The sequence below is a fragment of the Cololabis saira genome, chromosome 20 (genome assembly GCF_033807715.1).
Source record: "Cololabis saira isolate AMF1-May2022 chromosome 20, fColSai1.1, whole genome shotgun sequence".
Classification (NCBI taxonomy): Eukaryota; Metazoa; Chordata; class Actinopteri; order Beloniformes; family Belonidae; genus Cololabis; species Cololabis saira.
This window is the reverse complement of record NC_084606.1, coordinates 6483784-6508407: the sequence shown is the minus strand read 5'-3', so window position 1 is coordinate 6508407 and position 24624 is coordinate 6483784. Positions and strand designations below refer to the sequence as shown.

Below are 24624 nucleotides of genomic sequence, written 5' to 3'. Positions count from 1 at the left end.
GAAATGTCAAACTTTAAAGTGTGGCTGTTGAACTGTACAGTCTGGCATAGTTTATTGCTTTTATACTGCGATTGGTGCCAAGTACGGTCTAAAACAGCTTTTTAAACAGAAATGTGTCACTAATATCAGTTTTTTCCACTGCCAATCACGTGAATATGGTGTATATACAGTGTTGAATCAAACTTCTACTGATATCTTCTGCAACCTATGTTTCCTGAAGGCAACATGACTGAGGAACGTCCCCCGCCCTCTCTGTTCTGCTGTCACTCATGATGCCACGCCCCTCTCAGTTGATGCCACGCCCCCCACGCCAGATCGGGGCCAAAAGTCTGAACCTGAAAAAAAGATTTGAAACTGAAATAAAAATATGTGAAACTGAAAAAAAGATCTGATACTGAAAAAAATAAAATTGAAACTGTAAAAAATAATTTTCAGGTTCAAATTTTATTTTCAAATTAGCAAAACTTTTGGCCTTGATTTGGCTCCATACAGGTCGGCAGTAAATTAAAAGTAGAAAAGGTGCCATCACAGCATGCTGAAAACATAGACTACGTACCAGTTGCAATTAAGCACGGAATCTTGCTGCAAGATCCGCTTCTGACACGAGCCGGCCGAAGCCACAGGTGGGAGAGGAACGAGACAGGAAACCGACCGGGACCCGCAGTGGGCGGGGGCGAAGAGTCGCGCTTTGTTTCCGGGTTCCCCATCACCTCCCCTTAAATAGGCCAGCGACGCACGCCATTGGTCGAGGCTCCTCACTCACAAATAAGCACTTAGTGCGTCTTACCACAAACTGATAGGAATTCCAGATTAAGGAGCCTCTATAAGCAAAAGAAAACTGGCTGTGTGTAGTGCGACAAAAAGGGGGAGGAAGTTTATTACTGTCTTGTGTTGTAAGAACGGACCTGAGAGTTGGCTGTAAACAATTCATGAAAAGATTTAGGAAGCAAGTGGGAGAAATTGATACATTTATAAATAAATATGCATGATTGAAGTATGTTTATATCGTATACTGACAATATGTGAAGTTTCCTAAACGGATCCTTCAAAATACATGACCCATGACATGAATTGCATTACACTTTGTGAACATTATACGATAAAGAGGAAAAGAAAACAACAATTCTATGGCTTCATTTGATATTCATTCAGTCATTGGCCTTTATTTAACCAGGCAGGGGCCTCATCTATAAAGCTTGCTTGCGCAGAAAAAGCGCCTGAAAGTTGCGGAAGCCACCTTCCACGCAAATCCTCGGATCTAAAAAGAAAAAACTAACCGAAAAATCTGCGTATCTTTACGGCAACTAGGACCCTCCCGTAAGAATCTACTTAAGACACGGGGAACTGGCGAGGCAGGCTGTGAGGTGGTGAAATGAAGCCAGATTCATGTCATACTCTTAATAATGTCATCACATATCACAACATATGTCAGGCTTAAAATAATAAAATAATAAAATAAAATAATATAGCGCTGATCGTGTCCGTCTGTGTGTGAAGCTGTCAGTCAGGACTCTGGAGCTGCTGGAGCTGCAGCCTCTTCTTCACCCGCTTTAGGACAGAACAAATGAGGGGCTGCGTTTAGGGAGCCCCACGGAGCCCCTCATTTCTTCCCTAAAGGGACACAGATTTTTTTTCATATATATGAGTTTTACGCGCGCGTGAAACCTTTATGTGCTGCTTGTATATGGTGCCTAAATTAGGGTCCCGCGTTAAAACGACGCAGAGCCTACGGCGTAGGGTCTGCGTCGGTGACGCGGAACCATAAACCCGCCCTGAGCAGCTCTGAGGGGAGACGGGGGGAGGAGGGGGAGTGGGGCTGCGGGGCCGTTTTCGTATCGCTTTCATACAGTGTCTTGATAATTTGCAATTTAAGGCTGATCCTACCGTTAGTTTTTAAACTGTAAAAAGTAAGGGGGAAAAAAAACATGGTTTCGAAAAGACGGGGGGCATGTCCCCCCTGTTGCGCCAGGGAACTCACGGCGTTTAGCGCAGCAACGGCGTGCTGCCACCCACTCACTTTATTTTATTGTATACTATTTATATACCGGTAGTTATTCTAACTTTTACTGTGACCACCAAATAATGTGGTTTTCCTGTCCTCCACATCATCTACAACATCTAGGTCTCCGTGAAAGTCAGTGTCACGGTGGCTGCTACTTCTAATTCATTCTGACGCCAAACCATGGATCTGCGCCAAACAGGCTGCAGAAAGCCACTGCGCATGCTCAGCAGGCTCATCCATATGCATTTCTGGGCGTGTAAAGGGGCGGATTCAGCTACGCAACCTTCCAGCTGGACTGCGTGGAAGTCTGCGTGCACATGGTTTTATTGATCCGGATTTTTTTTTGCGCACGGCATTTTCGGCTTTTGAGAGTACGTGCACTTTTAGTATGAATCCTACGCACTCCATTTTAAATGAGGCCCCAGGTCATTAAGAACATTCTTATTTACAATGACGGCCTGGCAAGAGACAAGGATCACTTGGAGGGGAAAGGAAGTGGTTTAGGGAATAAAACAGAGTAAAATTGTAGCTCTACAAAGGTAAAAAACCATTAGGTAGCACTTTTTCGCAAAGCAGCAGAAATTGGCAGAACACCGGTCTCTCGTCCAGGATCTAAAGGTCCAAAGATCCTCTATACAGAAGATAGCGCATTACCGTTACAGCCAATGGTATGAAATCGTATCCACTTCCTGTCTCCTAAGTGGGCGTGGCCGCCCCTCTGACCTCACTTCCTGTCTCCTAAGTGGGCGTGGCCGCCCCTCTCCCCACATCGTTTTGGAACATACAACACTAGATACAGTACAACTTTAATATTTGCGCCTTATTTTGCCGCTTGTTTTTTATCTGCTACTTTAATGTCTGATATCAACCTGATATCAATCATCGGATCAGTCTAATATTCTTTTTTTCCCTTCCAAAAAGACTTCAATAATAACAATAACGGTATTATTAAGCAAAGAAGCAAGTTTCATTTTAATTTTAAATTTCAGTTTATCTGATGGGAAAACGACTTTAGACGGTAGAGTTTATAGAACGTCTCTGACCGGTCTCTCCTCCCGGGACCCGGACCAACAGTTGTCCACCCGTGTGTGTGTCCAGGCAGAGCTCCGCCCCCCTCGGCGGTGGCTGCAGCCGTTAGCGGAGACGGCGTGCTAACGTGTGACGTCACGCCGCCGGTCCGCGGGCTGCAGGTGGAGATGCTGGAGTGGTACCACGTGAGCGGCGGGTCCGAGCGGACGGCCTACGTCCACCGCAGGAACGAGGACATGAGGAAGGACATCGCAGACGAGTTCCGGGGTCGGACGGAGCTCGGCGAGGACGGATCCCTGAAGATACGACACCTCACGCCCAACGACAGCGGCCAGTACCGGTGGGTACCGGCTAAGGTGCAGGGGAAGACGTGTTCTCCACTTCATCCTAGCATGGTGTCCTAGCATGGCCTCCTAGCAATCTATCCTAGCATGTTGTGCTAGCATGGTCTCCTAGCATGTTGTCTTAGCAGTTTATCCTAGCATGGAATCTAGGGGTGTAACGATACACTAATCTCACGATACGGTACGATACACGATATTGAGGTCACGATAACGATACGATACAATATTATAGCAGTATTTTTTTAACAACCTTGAATGAGGAACATATGACTGGAAAAAATGTATTTTATTTGAAAGACACAAAATACAAAACAATACTGTGCATTTGCCCTATTGTTACAGTTTGTAATGATTTATAACTGTTTAAGTTTGAAAGAGAAAGCCAGGCCAACCATTTTCCACAAACTGAACTAAAAGTAAATGTCAGGTTTGCATTATGCATCTTCAGTTTCATACAAGTACAAATATTTTGCCACAAACTGAATAGTTGCTCTCATGTATGATTTGACTTTTTTCTTTTCCAGAAATTTAACAACTAAAATTAAATAAATAAATAAATAAAAGTAAATAAATACATAATTTTACATCATAAAAAGATTGATTCATGCTCACCTTATAAGTGTAAGAGGAGATTTATTTTTGTTAAGAAGGTTATTTTGGTAATTCAGGGTTCATTATTTTATAAATATATTCTTTATATTCTGATGTAAATCAGGGACTATAATGACACTAGTCAGTTTATCTGTAGTGATTAGTCTGTTTTAGATTGGGCGTAGTGATACGCCACAGTACGGCACTAGGTGCCGTACTGCTCCCTCCCCTAGCTCCCTCCCCTTACCCCCCTAGGCTGCATTTGTAAATAAGAAATGTGTTCTTAATCTGCTTGCCTGGTTAAATAAAGGTACACTGGAGCTCAGCAGAAGTTGTCCCCGTGTTTATCCTACTCACAACCCCAAAAAGGTTTAATTTTAATAAGGTAAGGCTTAACTCTACACCAGCCTTACATCAGTAAAAGTTCAGAGCTCAAAACCCTGCAAGAGTCCCGTGATCGGGACCAAAACGGTACTAGTTTCTTCTGAGTGGAGTAAGATTTTGGTCTGCGGGTCGAGGCGCGGTCGGATGCGCGTTTTTAGTCAAAACAATATATTAATATTAATAACCCAATATCGCGATACACTTAGTCACCTCCACGACACGTTTCGTGGCGTTTTTGTATCCCGAAATTTCGTTGCACGATATATTGTTACACCCCTAATGGAATCCTAGTATTTTCTCCTAGCATGTTCTCCTAGCATGTTCCCCTAACATATTCTCCTAACATGTTCCCCTAGCATGTTCTCCTAGCATGTTGTCCTAGCACTTTCTCCTAGCATGTTGTCCTAGCACTTTCTCCTAGCATGTTGTCCTAGCACTTTCTCCTAGCATGTTGTCCTAGCACTTTCTCCTAGCATGTTGTCCTAGCACTTTCTCCTAGCATGTTCTCCTAGCAAGTTGTCTTAGCAATTTCTCATAAACCTTTATCCTAACATGTTCTCCTAACATGTTCCCCTAACATGTTAGGAGAACATGTTCTCTGTGAATGGGCGGCCTTAAATAAGGGGAAGTAAGGCGGCTGAGGCAGAAATAAAGTTAACCCTTGTGTGGGCATTTATTATATACCATAAGACAGATCACTGACAACAACCTTCACCACCCCGGTTGAGCTCTTATAAACCCTCCCCACATAGATTGGGCAAGACCACATTCCAGCATAGGGATTCAGTTTACACACACAAACACATAGCGCTCATCACTTGGCCAAGAGTATTTAAATAATATATTACATCATCCCCCTTACTATAATTATAATATATATTGGCCCACATCCGATCTATGTGTGGCTCCATAAACACAAATTGCACATAATTATAGAGCCACACCCCTCTCTTGCTTCCCACACTTAGCACTTTCTCCTAGCATGGTCTCCTGGCATGTTGTCTTAGCACTTTCTCCTAGCATGGACAGCTAGTACTTTCTCCTAGCATGTTGTCTTAGCACTTTCTCCTAGCATGGACAGCTAGTACTTTCTCCTTGACTCCTTTCTCCTTGTCTTAGCACTTTCTCCTAGCATGGACTCCTAGTACTTTCTCCTGGTATGTTGTCCTAGCATGTTCTCCTAGCATGTTGCCCTAGCATGGTCTCCTAGCATGTTGTCCTAGCACTTTCTCCTAGCATGTTCTCCTAGCATGTTGTCCTTGCACTTTCTCCTAGCATGTTCTCCTAGCAAGTTGCCTTAGCACTTTCTCATAAAACTTTATCCTAGCAAGTTATCCTAGCATGTTCTCCTACCATGTTCTCCTAGCATGTTCCCCTAGCATGTTGTCCTAGCATGTTCTCCTAGCATGTTCTCCTAGCATGTTGTCCTAGCATGTTCTGAGCGGAACATGTTCCACATGTTGCGGCTGATGTTTGAATCTTTCTTCTGGTCCAGGTGTGTAGTTTGGAGACGGTCCAGAGCCGAAGCTTCAGTCTCGCTCCGCGTCTGTAAGTTCTGAGTGTTTTTCTGCGTCATCTTCAGTTTAGTGGTTTTAGTTCTCCCCGTCGTGTTGGACTTGATTGAGTTCCAGGAACTAGTGTTCATGGGAAAAAGACGTGTGTGTTTGCAGTCCAGGTGGAGAGGCTGGACGTGGGCGTGTCCCGGACCGCGGACAACCAGCTGCTCATCCTGTGTGAGACCAGGGTCCGGAACCTGCCGCCGAAGCCCCTCCCCCTGATGCCACTGAAGCTCTCCCTTTTGGACGCCGGCGGGAAGCCCCTCCCCCTTTTGGACGCCGGCGGGAAGCCCCTCCCCCTTTTGGACGCCGGCGGGAAGCCCCTCCCCTTGGTGCCGGGGTCGTGGGTCGGTGCGGATCAGGTCCACTCGGTCAGAGCCAGGTTCCCCCCCCGAGGTAAACAAAACCTGATCGATACTTTACACATTTGTACTCAACCTGTCCAGAGATGATCATTTAAAACCTAAACTGCAACCAGGACTAGTAGATCCAAAACCAGGACTAGTAGATCTGAAACCAGGACTAGTATATCCGAAACCAGGACTAGTGGAAATAAAACCAGGACTAGTAGACCTGAAACCAGGACTAGTAGAACTGAAACCAGGACTAGTAGAGCTGAAACCAGGACTAGTAGAAATAAAATCAGGACTAGTAGAGCTGAAACCAGGACTAGTAGAAATAAAACCAGGACTAGTAGACCTGAAACCAGGACTAGTAGAGCTGAAACCAGGACTAGTAAACCTGAAACCAGGACTAGTAAACCTGAATCTAGGACTCGTAGATCTGAAACCAGGACTAGTAGAAATAAAACCAGGACTAGTAGACCTGAAACCAGGACTAGTAGAACTGAAACCAGGACTAGTAGAGCTGAAACCAGGACTAGTAGACCTGAAACCAGGACTAGTAGAACTGAAACCAGGACTAGTAGAACTGAAACCAGGGCTAGTAAACATGAAACCAGGACTAGTAGAACTGAAACCAGGACTAGTAGAACTGAAACCAGGACTAGTAGACCTGATACAAGGACTAGTAAACCTGAAACCAGGACTAGTAAACCTGAAACTAGGACTCGTAGATCTGAAACCAGGACTAGTAGACCTGAAACCAGGACTAGTAAACATGAAACCAGGACTAGTAAACCTGAAACTAGGACTCGTAGATCTGAAACCAGGACTAGTAGAACTGAAACTAAGACTAGTAGACCTGATACAAGGACTAGTAAACCTGAAACCAGGACTAGTAAACCTGAAACTAGGACTCGTAGATCTGAAACCAGGACTAGTAGACCTGAAACCAGGACTAGTAAACCTGAAACCAGGACTAGTAAACCTGAAACTAGGACTCGTAGATCTGAAACCAGGACTAGTGGAACTGAAACCAGGACTAGTAGAGCTGAAACCAGGACTAGTAGAACTGAAACCAGGACTAGTAGAAGTGAAACCAGGACTAGTAGAACTGAAACCAGGACTAGTATACCTGAAACCAGGACTAGTAGAACTGAAACCAGGACTAGTAGAACTGAAACCAGGACTAGTAGAAATAAAACCAGGACTAGTAGACCTGAAACCAGGACTAGTAGAGCTGAAACCAGGACTAGTAGAAATAAAATCAGGACTAGTAGACCTGAAACCAGGACTAGTAGAACTGAAACCAGGACTAGTAGAACTGAAACCAGGACTAGCAGAACTGAAACCAGGACTAGTAGAGCTGAAACCAGGACTAGTAGAACTGAAACCAGGACTAGTAGAGCTGAAACCAGGACTAGTAGAACTGAAACCAGGACTAGTAACTGAAACCAGGACTAGTAGACCTGAAACCAGGACTCGTAGATCTGAAACCAGGACTAGTAGACCTGAAACCAGGACTAGTAAACCTGAAACCAGGACTAGTAAACCTGAAACTAGGACTCGTAGATCTGAAACCAGGACTAGTGGAACTGAAACCAGGACTAGTAGAGCTGAAACCAGGACTAGTAGAACTGAAACCAGGACTAGTAGAAGTGAAACCAGGACTAGTAGAACTGAAACCAGGACTAGTATACCTGAAACCAGGACTAGTAGAACTGAAACCAGGACTAGTAGAACTGAAACCAGGACTAGTAGAAATAAAACCAGGACTAGTAGACCTGAAACCAGGACTAGTAGAGCTGAAACCAGGACTAGTAGAAATAAAATCAGGACTAGTAGACCTGAAACCAGGACTAGTAGAACTGAAACCAGGACTAGTAGAACTGAAACCAGGACTAGCAGAACTGAAACCAGGACTAGTAGAGCTGAAACCAGGACTAGTAGAACTGAAACCAGGACTAGTAGAGCTGAAACCAGGACTAGTAGAACTGAAACCAGGACTAGTAGAACTGAAACCAGGACTAGTAGACCTGGAACCAGGACTAGTAGACCTGAAACCAGGACTAGTAGATCCAAAACCAGGACTAGTAGAACTGAAACCAGGACTAGTAGATCCAAAACCAGGACTAGTAGAACTGGAACCAGGACTAGTAGAACTGAAACCAGGACTAGTAGATCCAAAACCAGGACTAGTAGAGCTGAAACCAGGACTAGTAACTGAAACCAGGACTAGTAGAACTGAAACCAGGACTAGTAGAACTGGAACCAGGACTAGTAGAACTGAAACCAGGACTAGTAGAGCTGAAACCAGGACTAGTAGAAATAAAATCAGGACTAGTAGAGCTGAAACCAGGACTAGTAGAAATAAAACCAGGACTAGTAGACCTGAAACCAGGACTAGTAGAGCTGAAACCAGGACTAGTAGACCTGAAACCAGGACTAGTAGAACTGAAACCAGGACTAGTGGAACTGAAACCAGGACTAGTAGACCTGAAACCAGGACTAGTAAACATGAAACCAGGACTAGTAGAACTGAAACCAGGACTAGTGGAACTGAAACTAAGACTAGTAGACCTGATACAAGGACTAGTAAACCTGAAACCAGGACTAGTAAACCTGAAACTAGGACTCGTAGATCTGAAATCAGGACTAGTAGAAATAAAACCAGGACTAGTAGACCTGAAACCAGGACTAGTAGAACTGAAACCAGGACTAGTAGAGCTGAAACCAGGACTAGTAGACCTGAAACCAGGACTAGTAGAACTGAAACCAGGACTAGTGGAACTGAAACCAGGACTAGTAGACCTGAAACCAGGACTAGTAAACATGAAACCAGGACTAATAGAACTGAAACCAGGACTAGTGGAACTGAAACTAAGACTAGTAGACCTGATACAAGGACTAGTAAACCTGAAACCAGGACTAGTAAACCTGAAACTAGGACTCGTAGATCTGAAACCAGGACTAGTAAACCTGAAACCAGGACTAGTAAACCTGAAACTAGGACTTGTAGATCTGAAATCAGGACTAGTGGAACTGAAACTAAGACTAGTAGACCTGATACAAGGACTAGTAAACCTGAAACCAGGACTAGTAAACCTGAAACCAGGACTAGTAAACCTGAAACTAGGACTCGTAGATCTGAAACCAGGACTAGTAGAACTGAAACTAAGACTAGTAGACCTGATACAAGGACTAGTAAACCTGAAACCAGGACTAGTAAACCTGAAACCAGGACTAGTAAACCTGAAACTAGGACTTGTAGATCTGAAATCAGGACTAGTGGAACTGAAACCAGGACTAGTAGACCTGAAACCAGGACTAGTAAACCTGAAACTAGGACTCGTAGATCTGAAACCAGGACTAGTAGACCTGAAACCAGGACTAGTAGAACTGAAACCAGGACTAGTAAACCTGAAACTAGGACTTGTAGAGCTGAAACCAGGACTAGTAGAAGTGAAACCAGGACTAGTAGACCTGAAACCAGGACTAGTAGAACTGAAACCAGGACTAGTAACTGAAACCAGGACTAGTAGACCTGAAACCAGGACCAGTAAACCTGAAACTAGGACTTGTAGAGCTGAAACCAGGACTAGTAGAAGTGAAACCAGGACTAGTAGACCTGAAACCAGGACTAGTAGAACTGAAACCAGGACTAGTAGAAATAAAACCAGGACTAGTAGACCTGAAACCAGGACTAGTAGAAATAAAATCAGGACTAGTAGAACTGAAACCAGGACTACTAGAGCTGAAACCAGGACTAGTAGAACTGAAACCAGGACTAGTAGACCTGAAACCAGGACTAGTAGAACTGAAACCAGGACTAGTAGAACTGAAACCAGGACTAGTAGAACTGAAACCAGGACTAGTAGAGCTGAAACCAGGACTAGTAGAACTGAAACCAGGACTAGTAACTGAAACCAGGACTAGTAGAGCTGAAACCAGGACTAGTAGAACTGAAACCAGGACTAGTAGAGCTGAAACCAGGACTAGTAGAACTGAAACCAGGACTAGTAACTGAAACCAGGACTAGTAGAGCTGAAACCAGGACTAGTAACTGAAACCAGGACTAGTAGACCTGAAACCAGGACTAGTAGACCTGAAACCAGGACTAGTAGATCCAAAACCAGGACTAGTAGACCTGAAACCAGGACTAGTAGATCCAAAACCAGGACTAGTAGATCCAAAACCAGGACTAGTAGACCTGAAACCAGGACTAGTATACCTGATACAAGGACTAGTAGAAATAAAACCAGGACTAGTAGAACTGAAACCAGGACTAGTAGACCTGATACAAGGACTAGTAAACCTGAAACCAGGACTAGTAAACCTGAAACTAGGACTCGTAGATCTGAAACCAGGACTAGTAGACCTGAAACCAGGACTAGTAAACCTGAAACCAGGACTAGTAAACCTGAAACTAGGACTCGTAGATCTGAAACCAGGACTAGTAGAACTGAAACTAAGACTAGTAGACCTGATACAAGGACTAGTAAACCTGAAACCAGGACTAGTAAACCTGAAACTAGGACTCGTAGATCTGAAACCAGGACTAGTAGACCTGAAACCAGGACTAGTAAACCTGAAACCAGGACTAGTAAACCTGAAACTAGGACTTGTAGATCTGAAACCAGGACTTGTAGATCTGAAATCAGGACTAGTGGAACTGAAACCAGGACTAGTAGAAGTGAAACCAGGACTAGTAGAACTGAAACCAGGACTAGTAGACCTGAAACCAGGACTAGTAGAACTGAAACCAGGACTAGTAGAACTGAAACCAGGACTAGTAGAAGTGAAACCAGGACTAGTAGAACTGAAACCAGGACTAGTAGACCTGAAACCAGGACTAGTAGAACTGAAACCAGGACTAGTAGAACTGAAACCAGGACTAGTAGAAGTGAAACCAGGACTAGTAGAACTGAAACCAGGACTAGTAGACCTGAAACCAGGACTAGTAGAACTGAAACCAGGACTAGTAGAACTGAAACCAGGACTAGTAGAAATAAAACCAGGACTAGTAGACCTGAAACCAGGACTAGTAGAGCTGAAACCAGGACTAGTAGAAATAAAATCAGGACTAGTAGACCTGAAACCAGGACTAGTAGAACTGAAACCAGGACTAGTAGAACTGAAACCAGGACTAGCAGAACTGAAACCAGGACTAGTAGAGCTGAAACCAGGACTAGTAGAACTGAAACCAGGACTAGTAGAGCTGAAACCAGGACTAGTAGAACTGAAACCAGGACTGGTAACTGAAACCAGGACTAGTAGAGCTGAAACCAGGACTAGTAACTGAAACCAGGACTAGTAGACCTGAAACCAGGACTAGTAGACCTGAAACCAGGACTAGTAGATCCAAAACCAGGACTAGTAGAACTGAAACCAGGACTAGTAGATCCAAAACCAGGACTAGTAGAACTGGAACCAGGACTAGTAGAACTGAAACCAGGACTAGTAGATCCAAAACCAGGACTAGTAGAGCTGAAACCAGGACTAGTAACTGAAACCAGGACTAGTAGAACTGAAACCAGGACTAGTAGAACTGGAACCAGGACTAGTAGAACTGAAACCAGGACTAGTAGAGCTGAAACCAGGACTAGTAGAAATAAAATCAGGACTAGTAGAGCTGAAACCAGGACTAGTAGAAATAAAACCAGGACTAGTAGACCTGAAACCAGGACTAGTAGATCTGAAATCAGGACTAGTAGAAATAAAACCAGGACTAGTAGACCTGAAACCAGGACTAGTAGAACTGAAACCAGGACTAGTAGAGCTGAAACCAGGACTAGTAGAGCTGAAACCAGGACTAGTGGAACTGAAACCAGGACTAGTAGACCTGAAACCAGGACTAGTAAACATGAAACCAGGACTAGTAGAACTGAAACCAGGACTAGTGGAACTGAAACTAAGACTAGTAGACCTGATACAAGGACTAGTAAACCTGAAACCACGACTAGTAAACCTGAAACCAGGACTAGTAAACCTGAAACTAGGACTCGTAGATCTGAAACCAGGACTAGTAGAACTGAAACTAAGACTAGTAGACCTGATACAAGGACTAGTAGAAATAAAACCACGACTAGTAAACCTGAAACCAGGACTAGTAGACCTGAAACCAGGACTAGTAAACCTGAAACCAGGACTAGTAAACCTGAAACTAGGACTTGTAGATCTGAAATCAGGACTAGTGGAACTGAAACCAGGACTAGTAGACCTGAAACCAGGACTAGTAAACCTGAAACTAGGACTCGTAGATCTGAAACCAGGACTAGTAGACCTGAAACCAGGACTAGTAAACCTGAAACCAGGACTAGTAAACCTGAAACTAGGACTTGTAGAGCTGAAACCAGGACTAGTAGAAGTGAAACCAGGACTAGTAGACCTGAAACCAGGACTAGTAGAACTGAAACCAGGACTAGTAACTGAAACCAGGACTAGTAGACCTGAAACCAGGACTAGTAAACCTGAAACTAGGACTTGTAGAGCTGAAACCAGGACTAGTAGAAGTGAAACCAGGACTAGTAGACCTGAAACCAGGACTAGTAGAACTGAAACCAGGACTAGTAGAAATAAAACCAGGACTAGTAGACCTGAAACCAGGACTAGTAGAAATAAAATCAGGACTAGTAGAACTGAAACCAGGACTAGTAGAGCTGAAACCAGGACTAGTAGAACTGAAACCAGGACTAGTAGACCTGAAACCAGGACTAGTAGACCTGAAACCAGGACTAGTAGAACTGAAACCAGGACTAGTAGAACTGAAACCAGGACTAGTAGAACTGAAACCAGGACTAGTAGAGCTGAAACCAGGACTAGTAGAACTGAAACCAGGACTAGTAACTGAAACCAGGACTAGTAGAGCTGAAACCAGGACTAGTAGAACTGAAACCAGGACTAGTAGAGCTGAAACCAGGACTAGTAGAACTGAAACCAGGACTAGTAACTGAAACCAGGACTAGTAGAGCTGAAACCAGGACTAGTAACTGAAACCAGGACTAGTAGACCTGAAACCAGGACTAGTAGACCTGAAACCAGGACTAGTAGATCCAAAACCAGGACTAGTAGACCTGAAACCAGGACTAGTAGATCCAAAACCAGGACTAGTAGATCCAAAACCAGGACTAGTAGAGCTGAAACCAGGACTAGTAAACCTGAAACCAGGACTAGTATACCTGATACAAGGACTAGTAGAAATAAAACCAGGACTAGTAGAACTGAAACCAGGACTAGTAGACCTGAAACTAAGACTAGTATACCTGATACAAGGACTAGTAGAACTGAAACCAGGACTAGTAGAACTGAAACCAGGACTTGTAGAAATAAAATCAGGACTAGTAGAAATTAAATCAGGACTAGTAGACCTGAAACCAGGACTAGTAAACCTGAAACCAGGACTAGTAAACCTGAAACCAGGACTAGTAGAACTGAAACCAGGACTAGTAGAGCTGAAACCAGGACTAGTAGATCTGAAACCAGGACTAGTAGAACTGAAACCAGGACTAGTAGATCTGAAACCAGGACTAGTAGAACTGAAACCAGGACTAGTAGATCTGAAACCAGGACTAGTAGAACTGAAACCAGGACTAGAACTGAAACCAGGACTAGTAGAACTGAAACCAGGACTAGTAGACCTGAAACCAGGACTAGTAGACCTGAAACCAGGACTAGTAAAGTTGGAACCAGGACTAGTAGACCTGGAACCAGGACTAGTAGACCTGAAACCAGGACTTGTAGAAATAAAATCAGGACTAGTAGAAATAAAACCAGGACTAGTAGACCTGAAACCAGGACTAGTAAAGTTGGAACCAGGACTAGTAGACCTGGAACCAGGACTAGTAAACCTGAAACCAGGACTAGTAGAACTGAAACCAGGACTAGTAGAAATAAAACCAGGACTAGTAGAGCTGAAACCAGGACTAGTAGAACTGAAACCAGGACTAGTAGACCTGAAACCAGGACTAGTAACTGAAACCAGGACTAGTAGACCTGAAACCAGGACTAGTAGAGCTGAAACCAGGACTAGTAGAACTGAAACCAGGACTAGTAACTGAAACCAGGACTAGTAGACCTGAAACCAGGACTAGTAACTGAAACCAGGACTAGTAGACCTGAAACCAGGACTAGTAGACCTGAAACCAGGACTAGTAGAACTGAAACCAGGACTAGTAGAACTGAAACCAGGACTAGTAGAACTGAAACCAGGACTAGTAAAACTGAAACCAGGACTAGTAGAGCTGAAACCAGGACTAGTAGAGCTGAAACCAGGACTAGTAGATCTGAAACCAGGACTAGTAGAACTGAAACCAGGACTAGTAGAACTGAAACCAGGACTAGTAAACCTGAAACCAGGACTAGTAGACCTGAAACCAGGACTAGTAGAACTGAAACCAGGACTAGTAGAACTGAAACCAGGACTAGTAGAACTGAAACCAGGACTAGTAGAAACCAGGACTAGTAGAACTGAAACCAGGACTAGTAACTGAAACCAGGACTAGTAGAACTGAAACCAGGACTAGTAACTGAAACCAGGACTAGTAGAGCTGGAACCAGGACTAGTAGAAGTGAAACCAGGACTAGTAGATCTGAAACCAGGACTAGTAGACCTGAAACCAGGACTAGTAACTGAAACCAGGACTAGTAGAACTGAAACCAGGACTAGTAGAGCTGAAACCAGGACTAGTAGAGCTGAAACCAGGACTATAACTGAAACCAGGACTAGTAACTGAAACCAGGACTAGTAGAACTGAAACCAGGACTAGTAACTGAAACCAGGACTAGTAGAACTGAAACCAGGACTAGTAGAACTGAAACCAGGACTAGTAGAACTGAAACCAGGACTAGTAGAACTGAAACCAGGACTAGTAGAAACCAGGACTAGTAGAACTGAAACCAGGACTAGTAGAAACTGGAACCAGGACTAGTAGAACTGAAACCAGGACTAGTAGAACTGAAACCAGGACTAGTAGAACTGAAACCAGGACTAGTAGAAACTGGAACCAGGACTAGTAGAAGTGAAACCAGGACTAGTAGAACTGAAACCAGGACTAGTAGAAACTGGAACCAGGACTAGTAGAAGTGAAACCAGGACTAGTAGAACTGAAACCAGGACTAGTGGAAGTGGTTTAACTGCTTGTCTCCAGGACCCCCGGAGGGCGGGATGTTCACCTGCAGGCTGCAGGTCCCGGAGCTGGACTTGGTGGAGGACCGGAGGATCCGGATCGCTGGTAAATGATCACTAAACGGTTGTCGTAATGGCGACTTTGTATCAGCAGTTCAGGAGTTTCTGCTCCCTTGTTGGTCTTTTCAGACCAGTTCAGTCCCCAAGCCGGACCTGGTCCTCTGTCCTGGACTATTCTGGTTGTCTCCATCCTGCTGGCGGTCCTGGTCCCCGTGGCAACGGTGCTGGGCTTCAAACTGGGCTGCAACAAGGGCTGGCAAAGTAACCTGGAAGGTGAGACGTGGAGGGACTCGTACCCAGTGGTGGACAGTAACGCAGTAAATTTACTTGAGTACTGTATAGGGTTGCCACCTTTCAGAAATAGAAATAAGGGACGCCCAGGTTTCAGCAGCGCAGGCGCCAAAAAAAAGCCCCAAAACTTCTAAACTGAATAAAAATGTGTTTATTTTATATGAAAAAAACAAAATGCTTTGATTTAAAGTTTAAAGTGCTTTAATAGCATTGAACTTGCATGACTGTACAGACAGACAACCATACTAGTAACTGAAATAGCCTCCTATGCTCTGTATGTCCACATCAGCCAAGATGTAGAATATAGCCTACAGGTGAAGAATATGGTGTAAAAGTTAACTTTTTTCAATAATTCAACTAGAATATGGTGTAAAAGTTAATTTATCTCAATAATTCAACTAGAATATGGTGTAAAAGTTAATTTATTTCAATAATTCAACTAGAATATGGTGTAAAAGTTAATTTATTTCAATAATTCAACTAGAATATGGTGTAAAAGTTAATTTATCTCAATAATTCAACTAGAATATGGTGTAAAAGTTAATTTATTTCAATAATTCAACTAGAATATGGTGTAAAAGTTAATTTATTTCAATAATTCAACTAGAATATGGTGTAAAAGTTAATTTATTTCAATAATTCAACTAGAATATGGTGTAAAAGTTACTTTATTTCAATAATTCAACTAGAATATGGTGTAAACGTTAATTTATTTCAATAATTCAACTAGAATATGGTGTAAAGGTTAATTTATTTCAATAATTCAACTAGAATATGGTGTAAAAGTTAATTTATTTCAATAATTGAACTAGAATATGGTGTAAAAGTTAATTTATTTCAATAATTCAACTAGAATATGGTGTAAAAGTTAACTTATTTCAATAATTCAACTAGAATATGGTGTAAAAGTTAATTTATTTCAATAATTCAACTAGAATATGGTTTAAAAGTTAATTTATTTCAATAATTCAACTAGAATATGGTGTAAAAGTTAATTTATTTCAATAATTCAACTAGAATATGGTGTAGAAGTTAATTTATTTCAATAATTCAACTAGAATATGGTGTAAAAGTTAACTTATTTCAATAATTCAACTAGAATATGGTGTAAAAGTTAATTTATTTCAATAATTCAACTAGAATATGGTTTAAAAGTTAACTTATTTCAATAATTCAACTAGAATATGGTGTAAAAGTTAATTTATTTCAATAATTCAACTAGAATATGGTGTAAAAGTTAACTTATTTCAATAATTCAACTAGAATATGGTGTAAAAGTTAATTTATTTCAATAATTCAACTAGAATATGGTGTAAAAGTTAATTTATTTCAATAATTCAACTAGAATATGGTGTAAAGGTTAATTTATTTCAATAATTCAACTAGAATATGGTGTAAAAGTTAATTTATTTCAATAATTGAACTAGAATATGGTGTAAAAGTTAATTTATTTCAATAATTCAACTAGAATATGGTGTAAAGGTTAATTTATTTCAATAATTCAACTAGAATATGGTGTAAAAGTTAATTAATTTCAATAATTCAACTAGAATATGGTGTAAAAGTTAATTTATTTCAATAATTCAACTAGAATATGGTGTAAAAGTTAATTTATTTCAATAATTCAACTAGAATATGGTGTAAAGGTTAATTTATTTCAATAATTCAACTAGAATATGGTGTAAAAGTTAACTTATTTCAATAATTCAACTAGAATATGGTGTAAAAGTTAATTTATTTCAATAATTCAACTAGAATATGGTTTAAAAGTTAACTTATTTCAATAATTCAACTAGAATATGGTGTAAAAGTTAATTTATTTCAATAATTCAACTAGAATATGGTGTAAAAGTTAACTTATTTCAATAATTCAACTAGAATATGGTGTAAAAGTTAATTTATTTCAATAATTCAACTAGAATATGGTGTAAAAGTTAATTTATTTCAATAATTCAACTAGAATATGGTGTAAAGGTTAATTTATTTCAATAATTCAACTAGAATATGGTGTAAAAGTTAATTTATTTCAATAATTGAACTAGAATATGGTGTAAAAGTTAATTTATTTCAATAATTCAACTAGAATATGGTGTAAAGGTTAATTTATTTCAATAATTCAACTAGAATATGGTGTAAAAGTTAATTAATTTCAATAATTCAACTAGAATATGGTGTAAAAGTTAATTTATTTCAATAATTCAACTAGAATATGGTGTAAAAGTTAATTTATTTCAATAATTCAACTAGAATATGGTGTAAAGGTTAATTTATTTCAATAATTCAACTAGAATATGGTGTAAAAGTTAATTAATTTCAATAATTCAACTAGAATATGGTGTAAAAGTTAATTTATTTCAATAATTCAACTAGAATATGGTGTAAAGGTTAATTTATTTCAATAATTCAACTAGAATATGGTGTAAAAGTTAATTTATTTCAATAATTGAACTAGAATATGGTGTAAAAGTTAATTTATTTCAATAATTCAACTAGAATATGGTGTAAAGGTTAATTTATTTCAATAATTCAACTAGAATATGGTGTAAAAGTTAATTTATTTCAATAATTCAACTAGAATATGGTGTAAAGGTTAATTTATTTCAATTATTCAACTAGAATATGGTGTAAAAGTTAATTTATTTCAATAATTCAACTAGAATATGGTGTAAATGTTAACTTATTTCAATAATTCAACTAGAATATAGTAAAAGTTAATGAAAATACGGTACAAATCGTGTCCCGTATTAGTTCAATACGGGACGCAACATTTTTTTCTCAAATAAAGGACAATTCCGTATTTTACGGGACGGGTGGCAACCCTAGTACTGTACTTAAGTACATATCCAGAGGATTTGTACTTTACTTGAGTATTAGATTTCTTTGGTACTTATTACTCTTACTTGAATACATTTCCAAGACAAATATTTTTACTTTTACTCGAGTAAATTTCTAGGAAGGCTGAAAAGTACTCGTTACTTTCAGGTCTGCTCTTTTTTCTTCTTCCCTAAAATCCTATTGGACACAAGCTGTTTTTGTCAAAGGACAGTTTGTTATGCTCTATATTGCTATATTGTACTGGTACATGTCCTTCCTGTAAAGTTAAGTGACTTCAACATTGAGTTATTGAAAGCAGAGATGTAGTTTTTTGTAAAGCAGTGGTCTTTGAGGGGGATCCAGACTTAGTTGGATGGTGCAGGTTCATTTGGTTTCAGTTCATGATTGTTAATAAACTGCATCATCTGCTGTCCTCTTATGATCCCATTCATTTGATTTGTTTTTGGTGTTTCTGCAGGTTTTATATAACAATGTGGTTCTAAAAGCAGCACATCAGTGCAGCTGGTTTCAAAGAGTTAATTCTCAGAAACAAGAGTTAAAAGATCCTTCAATTACTTTAGAAAAAATATAGTAATTTACTGAAGAAATTTACTCTTACTCTTACTCTTACTTAAAGTAAATTTAAAAGCATTTACTTTTGGATACTTCAGTACCTTTAAAAGCAAGTACTTTTCTACTCTTACTCGAGTAATATTTTGACTGAGCTACTTTTACTTGTAACAGTAAATTTTGACCAGTAGTATTTGTACTCTTACTCAAGTACTGGGGTCGAGTACTCTGTCCACCTCTGCTCGTACCTGACTCGGACCTGTGTTTCCTCTCATCACAGAATTCTTCAGAAAGACCTTCAAGTTGGGCAGTGGACAAGCAGGTGAGCTACATCCACCACACAACATGGAGGCTAGTTCCTGGTCAGATTTGGTTCCTGGTCAGACGTAGTTCCTGGTCAGACGTAGTTCCTGGTAGGGATGGGCGGTATGGACTAAAAAATGTATCACGATAATTTCTGGCATTTATCCTGATAACGATAAAAATGACGATAAAAAAAAAGGGGGATCCCAGGGGGATCCCTGTTGGTGCACCTTAGTGCTGCATCCCAAGTGGTGCCTCCCTAGGGGTGCCTCCTAGCGGTGAATCCTGCCGCAGGACTCCTGCTGACATCGTGTCTCCTCCGCAGATCAACAAGAACTTCCACCACGTGACGGAAAAGGATGGCCCGTGCAGCTTTGAACACATACAATCCGGAACGACGCACCTGGTGCACCTGCTGAAGACGGTGAGAATCCAGAGGAGCGACTGGAGCGGAGCGGACCAGCTCAAAGGTGCGGTGCTTCTGCATGTTTCCTGGGGGGGGGGTGAAGGCGCCTGACGCTGAGGGTCTGAGAGTCTAGCGGTGGCTCCTAGCGGTGCCTCCTAGCGGTGTCTCCTAGCGGTGCCTCCTAGCGGTGCCTCCTAGCGGTGTCTCCTAGCGGTGCCTCCTAGCGGTGCCTCCTAGCGGTGCCTCCTAGCGGTGCCTCCTAGCGGTGATCCCTAGCGGTGGCTCCTAGCGGTGGCTCCTAGCGGTGCCTCCTAGCGGTGCCTCCTAGCTCCTAGCTGCTCCTCCATGTTTCCTGGGGGGTGAAGCGTCTGAATCTGGGTCTGTTCCAGGAGGCTTGGTCGCCTACATCTCCGGCATCGACAAGGTTCTTCCGGCGAGCGCCGAGGAGCTGGACGCCCTCACGCCGACGCGGGACTTCTCCAACGACGTGATCGCCAGAGCCCGGTGGTACGCAGAGAACAAGAAGTTCACAGAGTGAAGATGTGAAGATGCTGGAGGCCCAAGCCTTTCCTGCTGAGTTTTATTTATGTTTAACTGGATTCATCGATTCTCGCCCGCCGTCATTATTGTGAATCACATCTTTTTTTTTAATACCGTATTTTCTGGACTATAAGCCGCACCCGCTCTATTTTTAAAAAAGCAATTAAAAAAGATATACAAGCCGCACCCGCTCTATTTAAAAAAAAAAAAACAATTAAAAAAAGATATATAAGCCGCACCTGTATATAAGCCGCACCCGCTCTATTTTTTAAAAAACAATTAAAAAAAGATATACAAGCCGCACCTGTGTATAAGCCGCACCCACTTTTATTAAAAAAAAAAGATATGAAGCCGCAGATATTTATGTTGTTATATTAGATATTTACTACATGTACAGAAGGATTTTGAACTGTAAATGATGTACATGTTTGTACCTAAATAGATCTTTCCTAACAGTGTCTTTTAACACGGCAGCAACTTTGCTGATTAAAACGGGACAAAACCAAGAGGTATTTATTTATCTATTTATCTGTTTGAAATCTGCTTCTACCTACTTCTATCTGCTAAAAAAGAAGTAGTGTATTCTTCTTTGCATTTATTTTGTCTTAGTTTTTATTCTAATTCCGGTTAGCACTCCCCCTAGCGGTGGAAGAAAAATCCACAGAATAGCTGCACCTTTGTATAAGCTGCACGGTTCAAAACCTATGAAAAAAGTAGCGGCTTATAGTCCAGAAAATACGGTATTTTATTTGGAAAAGCCTTAATTTCACAGATGCAAATTTTCATAGCGTCAAAATCACTTCAAGTAAGTTAACATAACATTGGAATGACATTTTGTAGAACTTCTGATGTCCAGTTTGCCTCCTGGCTAGAACATGGAAAGCTTCTCATCTTAAATATTACATACAGAAAATTACACACAAAGCAGAATGAGCTAAGATCACACACAAGGAAAGAGAAAAGTACACACCCAAAAAAATAAAAGACAAAGGAAAGAAAAAAAAAATTACAATACTGTATAAAAATGAAGAAAAAAGACAAATGTGAGTAAGTAGAAGTTTACATCATATTATTAAGCTATTGATATGGCAAGAAAAATATGTTTCACAGATTTTTTAAATAATTCATGAGAAAGTTTGACCAGGTGGGGAGGAAGGGAATTCCAAATTATTATTCTTAAATTGAGAAGATTGTCGGGGCTGAAGCTGGGAGGCTTTACGGGTTGAACAATTATTAAATTCATTGTTCGGGGGGAAAAAAAATGTGAAAAAGTTAGGAAGATGTGAATTTGATTCTGCTGTTACGCTGTTTTTCTCCAGCTTAATAAAACTCAAATATCCAATCTCAAAAAATTTGAATATTCTGGGAATCTTAATCTTAAACTGTAAACCATGATCAGCAATATTAAAATAATAAAAGGCTTGCAATATTTCACTTGATTTGTAATGAATCCAGAATGTATGACATTTTTTTTTTTTTTTTAATTGCATTACAGAAAATAAAGCACTTATCACAATATTCTAATTTTCTGAGACAGTCCTGTATATATAAATTACCTGCTAGTCAGGGGGCAAACCCTAAGATTGATAACTATGCTCACGCTCCTGGGTAAAGTTTGACAACCTTATTTCTTTGTTAGAAGGAACCCCTAGGAGGAATAATAGGGGTGTTGTCATCTTGGATTGTTTTGCTGGTGACCACTGGAGGCGCTGTAACATTCAAATACTCAATTCATGCATATGGTCACAATAATGGTCAAAATGTACAGTTTTTATGCAAAATCTTCAATGTTCAAGATTTTATATTTAGGGAAATGGATAAAACATCAATTGAAAAACTTTTTTTTTAATTGTATTGCTATATTTTGTCCAATATTGGTTAAAAAATATGACTTTTTATAGGTGTTTTTAACACACGCATAATAACAAAAAAGTTGAAATTTCAAGAAAAAAAGTCGAAATGTGAAAAAAGTCAAAATGTCGAGCAAAAAAGTTGAAATTTCAAGAAAAAAAGTCGAAATGTCGAGCAAAATATTCAAAATGTCGAGCAAAAAATTCAAAATGTCGAGAAAAAAGTCGAAATGTCCAAATTAATGTTGAAGTACAATTTCGAGAAAAAAGTCAAAATGTCGATAAAAAAGACAAAATGTCGAGCAAAACAGTTGAAATTTCAAGAAAAAAAGTCGAAATGTCAAGAAAAAATGTCAAAATGTCGAGAAAAAAAGTTGAAATTGAGAAAAAAAGTTGAAACTTTTTTATAGGTGTTTCTAACACACACATAATAACCATCTTTTTCTCTTTTTTTTTTGCAGTGAAACACATTTTCTATGAAATCCTGTGTCAAAAACGTCTATAAAAAAGTGATATTTTGTATCCAATATTGGCTAAAATATTACAATATGATTCATAAAGGCTTTTTTTAGTATTGTTTTATCTATTTCCTTAGATATACAATGTTTTAATCTTGACAATTATGCATATAAATTGTACACGTTGACCAAAACTGACCATATGCCTGAATTGAGAACATGAATATTCTAGCGCCTCTAGTGGTCACCAGCTAAATAATTCAAGATGACAACACCCCTAAAATTCCTTCTATAGATTTGTTCTAACAAAAAAAATAGGTTGTCAAACTTTACCCAGACATGTGAGCAAAAGTCTTAACGGAGGCTTTTTATAAAGTTGCCCCTTGACTATGCCTTCCATGTGTGATGATGTCAGCATAACACTGTATGCAGATGATACTGTTATATATAGTCATGGTAAGAGCTACAGAGTTGCCAATAAATTAACAAAGGCAATGCAAAAGGTTGCTGCCTGGTTATATAACTCATGCCTCACCTTAAACTTAGAAAAAACTGTAACCATGTTTTTCACCAACAGGCGCGTAGTGAAAGATTGCCCAGACGTCTCAGTAAATGGGCAAACAATAAACAATGGACAAATTCAAGTATTTGGGTGTTACCCTTGACCCAACTCTCAGCTTTAAAAACCATGTTAAAAAAATGAGAAACACACTGAAATGTAATCTTGCTAACTTCAGATACATAAGGAATTCACTCACAGTTGAGGCTTCCAGTACGTATCTGAATGCTATGATTATACCGCATTTTTTATATTGTTTTACTAGCTCAGGGGTCGGCAACCCGCGGCTCTAGAGCCGCATGTGGCTCTTTAGCGCCGCCCTAGTGGCTCCTGGAGCTTTTTCAAAAATGTTTGACCTTTTTTTTCCTTCTTTTTCCTCTTTTTTTCTTTTTTTTCCTTTTCTTTTTTTTCTTTTCCTTCTTTTTTTCCTCTTATTTCTTCCTTTTTCCTTTTTTAATCTCAACATTTCGACTTTTTTTCTTGACATTTCGACTTTTTTCTTGACATTTCAACTTTTTTTCCTCAAAATTTTGACTTTTTTCCTCAAAATTTTGACTTTTTTCTTGACATTTCGACATTTTTCCTCCAAATTTGGACTTTTTTCCTCAAAATCTTAACTTTTTTCCTCAAAATTTTGACTTTTTTCTCGAAATTTCGACTTTTTTCTCGAAATTTTGACTATTTCCTCAACATTTTGATTTTTTTCTCGAAATTTTGACTTTTTTCTCGACATTTCTACTTTTTTCTCAACATTCCGCCTTTTGCCTTCATTCTAAGGCTTATACAAGACTTTTCATTTTTTTTTGCGGCTCCAGACATATTAGTTTTTTGTGTTCCAATATGGCTCTTTCAACATTTTGGGTTGCCGACCCCTGTATTCAGCTGGTCTCTGTCAAATAAAACAGTTCCAAAACCACTTGAGTCATTATACAAATGTGCCCTGAAAATACATGACAAAAAAACACGTCGCTATCATCACTGTCATATATGGAAGAGTATTAGGGCTAGGCAGGAGAAAAATAAAAATAATATTTTAGAGGAGGAAGATTTTTTTTTCATTATGCACTTCGAGTAATAAGTTGAAATGTCGAGAAAAAAGTCGAAAATGTCGAGAAAAAAGTCAAAATGTCGAGAAAAAAGTCAAAATGTCGAGGAAATAGTACGAATTTCAAGAAAAAAGTCGAAATGTCGAGAAAAAATTAGAAATTTCGAGATTAATGTTGAAGTACAATCTCGAGAAAAAAGTCGAAATGTTGAGAAAAAAGTTGAAATGTTGAGAAAAAAGTCAAAATTTCGAGAAAAGTCGAAATGTTGAGAAAAAAATTGAAATGTCGAGATTAATGTTGAAGTACAATCTCGAGAAAAAAATCTAAATTTCGAGAAAAAAGTCAAAATGTCGAGA

General features: G+C 40.0%; 1 protein-coding gene across 1 annotated transcript in view; it reads left to right on the top strand.

Annotated features, from left to right (window-relative positions):
• Positions 1-19496, top strand: part of LOC133420945 (uncharacterized) — a 33272-nt gene extending 13776 nt beyond the window's left edge. Inside the window, exons 2-7 of the mRNA XM_061710823.1 lie at positions 3101-3371; positions 5846-5898; positions 6021-6302; positions 15394-15477; positions 15561-15704; positions 19387-19496. Of these exons, the coding sequence (XP_061566807.1) occupies positions 3101-3371; positions 5846-5898; positions 6021-6302; positions 15394-15477; positions 15561-15704; positions 19387-19496 (944 nt within the window). The remainder of the gene's footprint in view (positions 1-3100; positions 3372-5845; positions 5899-6020; positions 6303-15393; positions 15478-15560; positions 15705-19386) is intronic.
• Positions 19497-24624: the final 5128 nt, after the last annotated feature.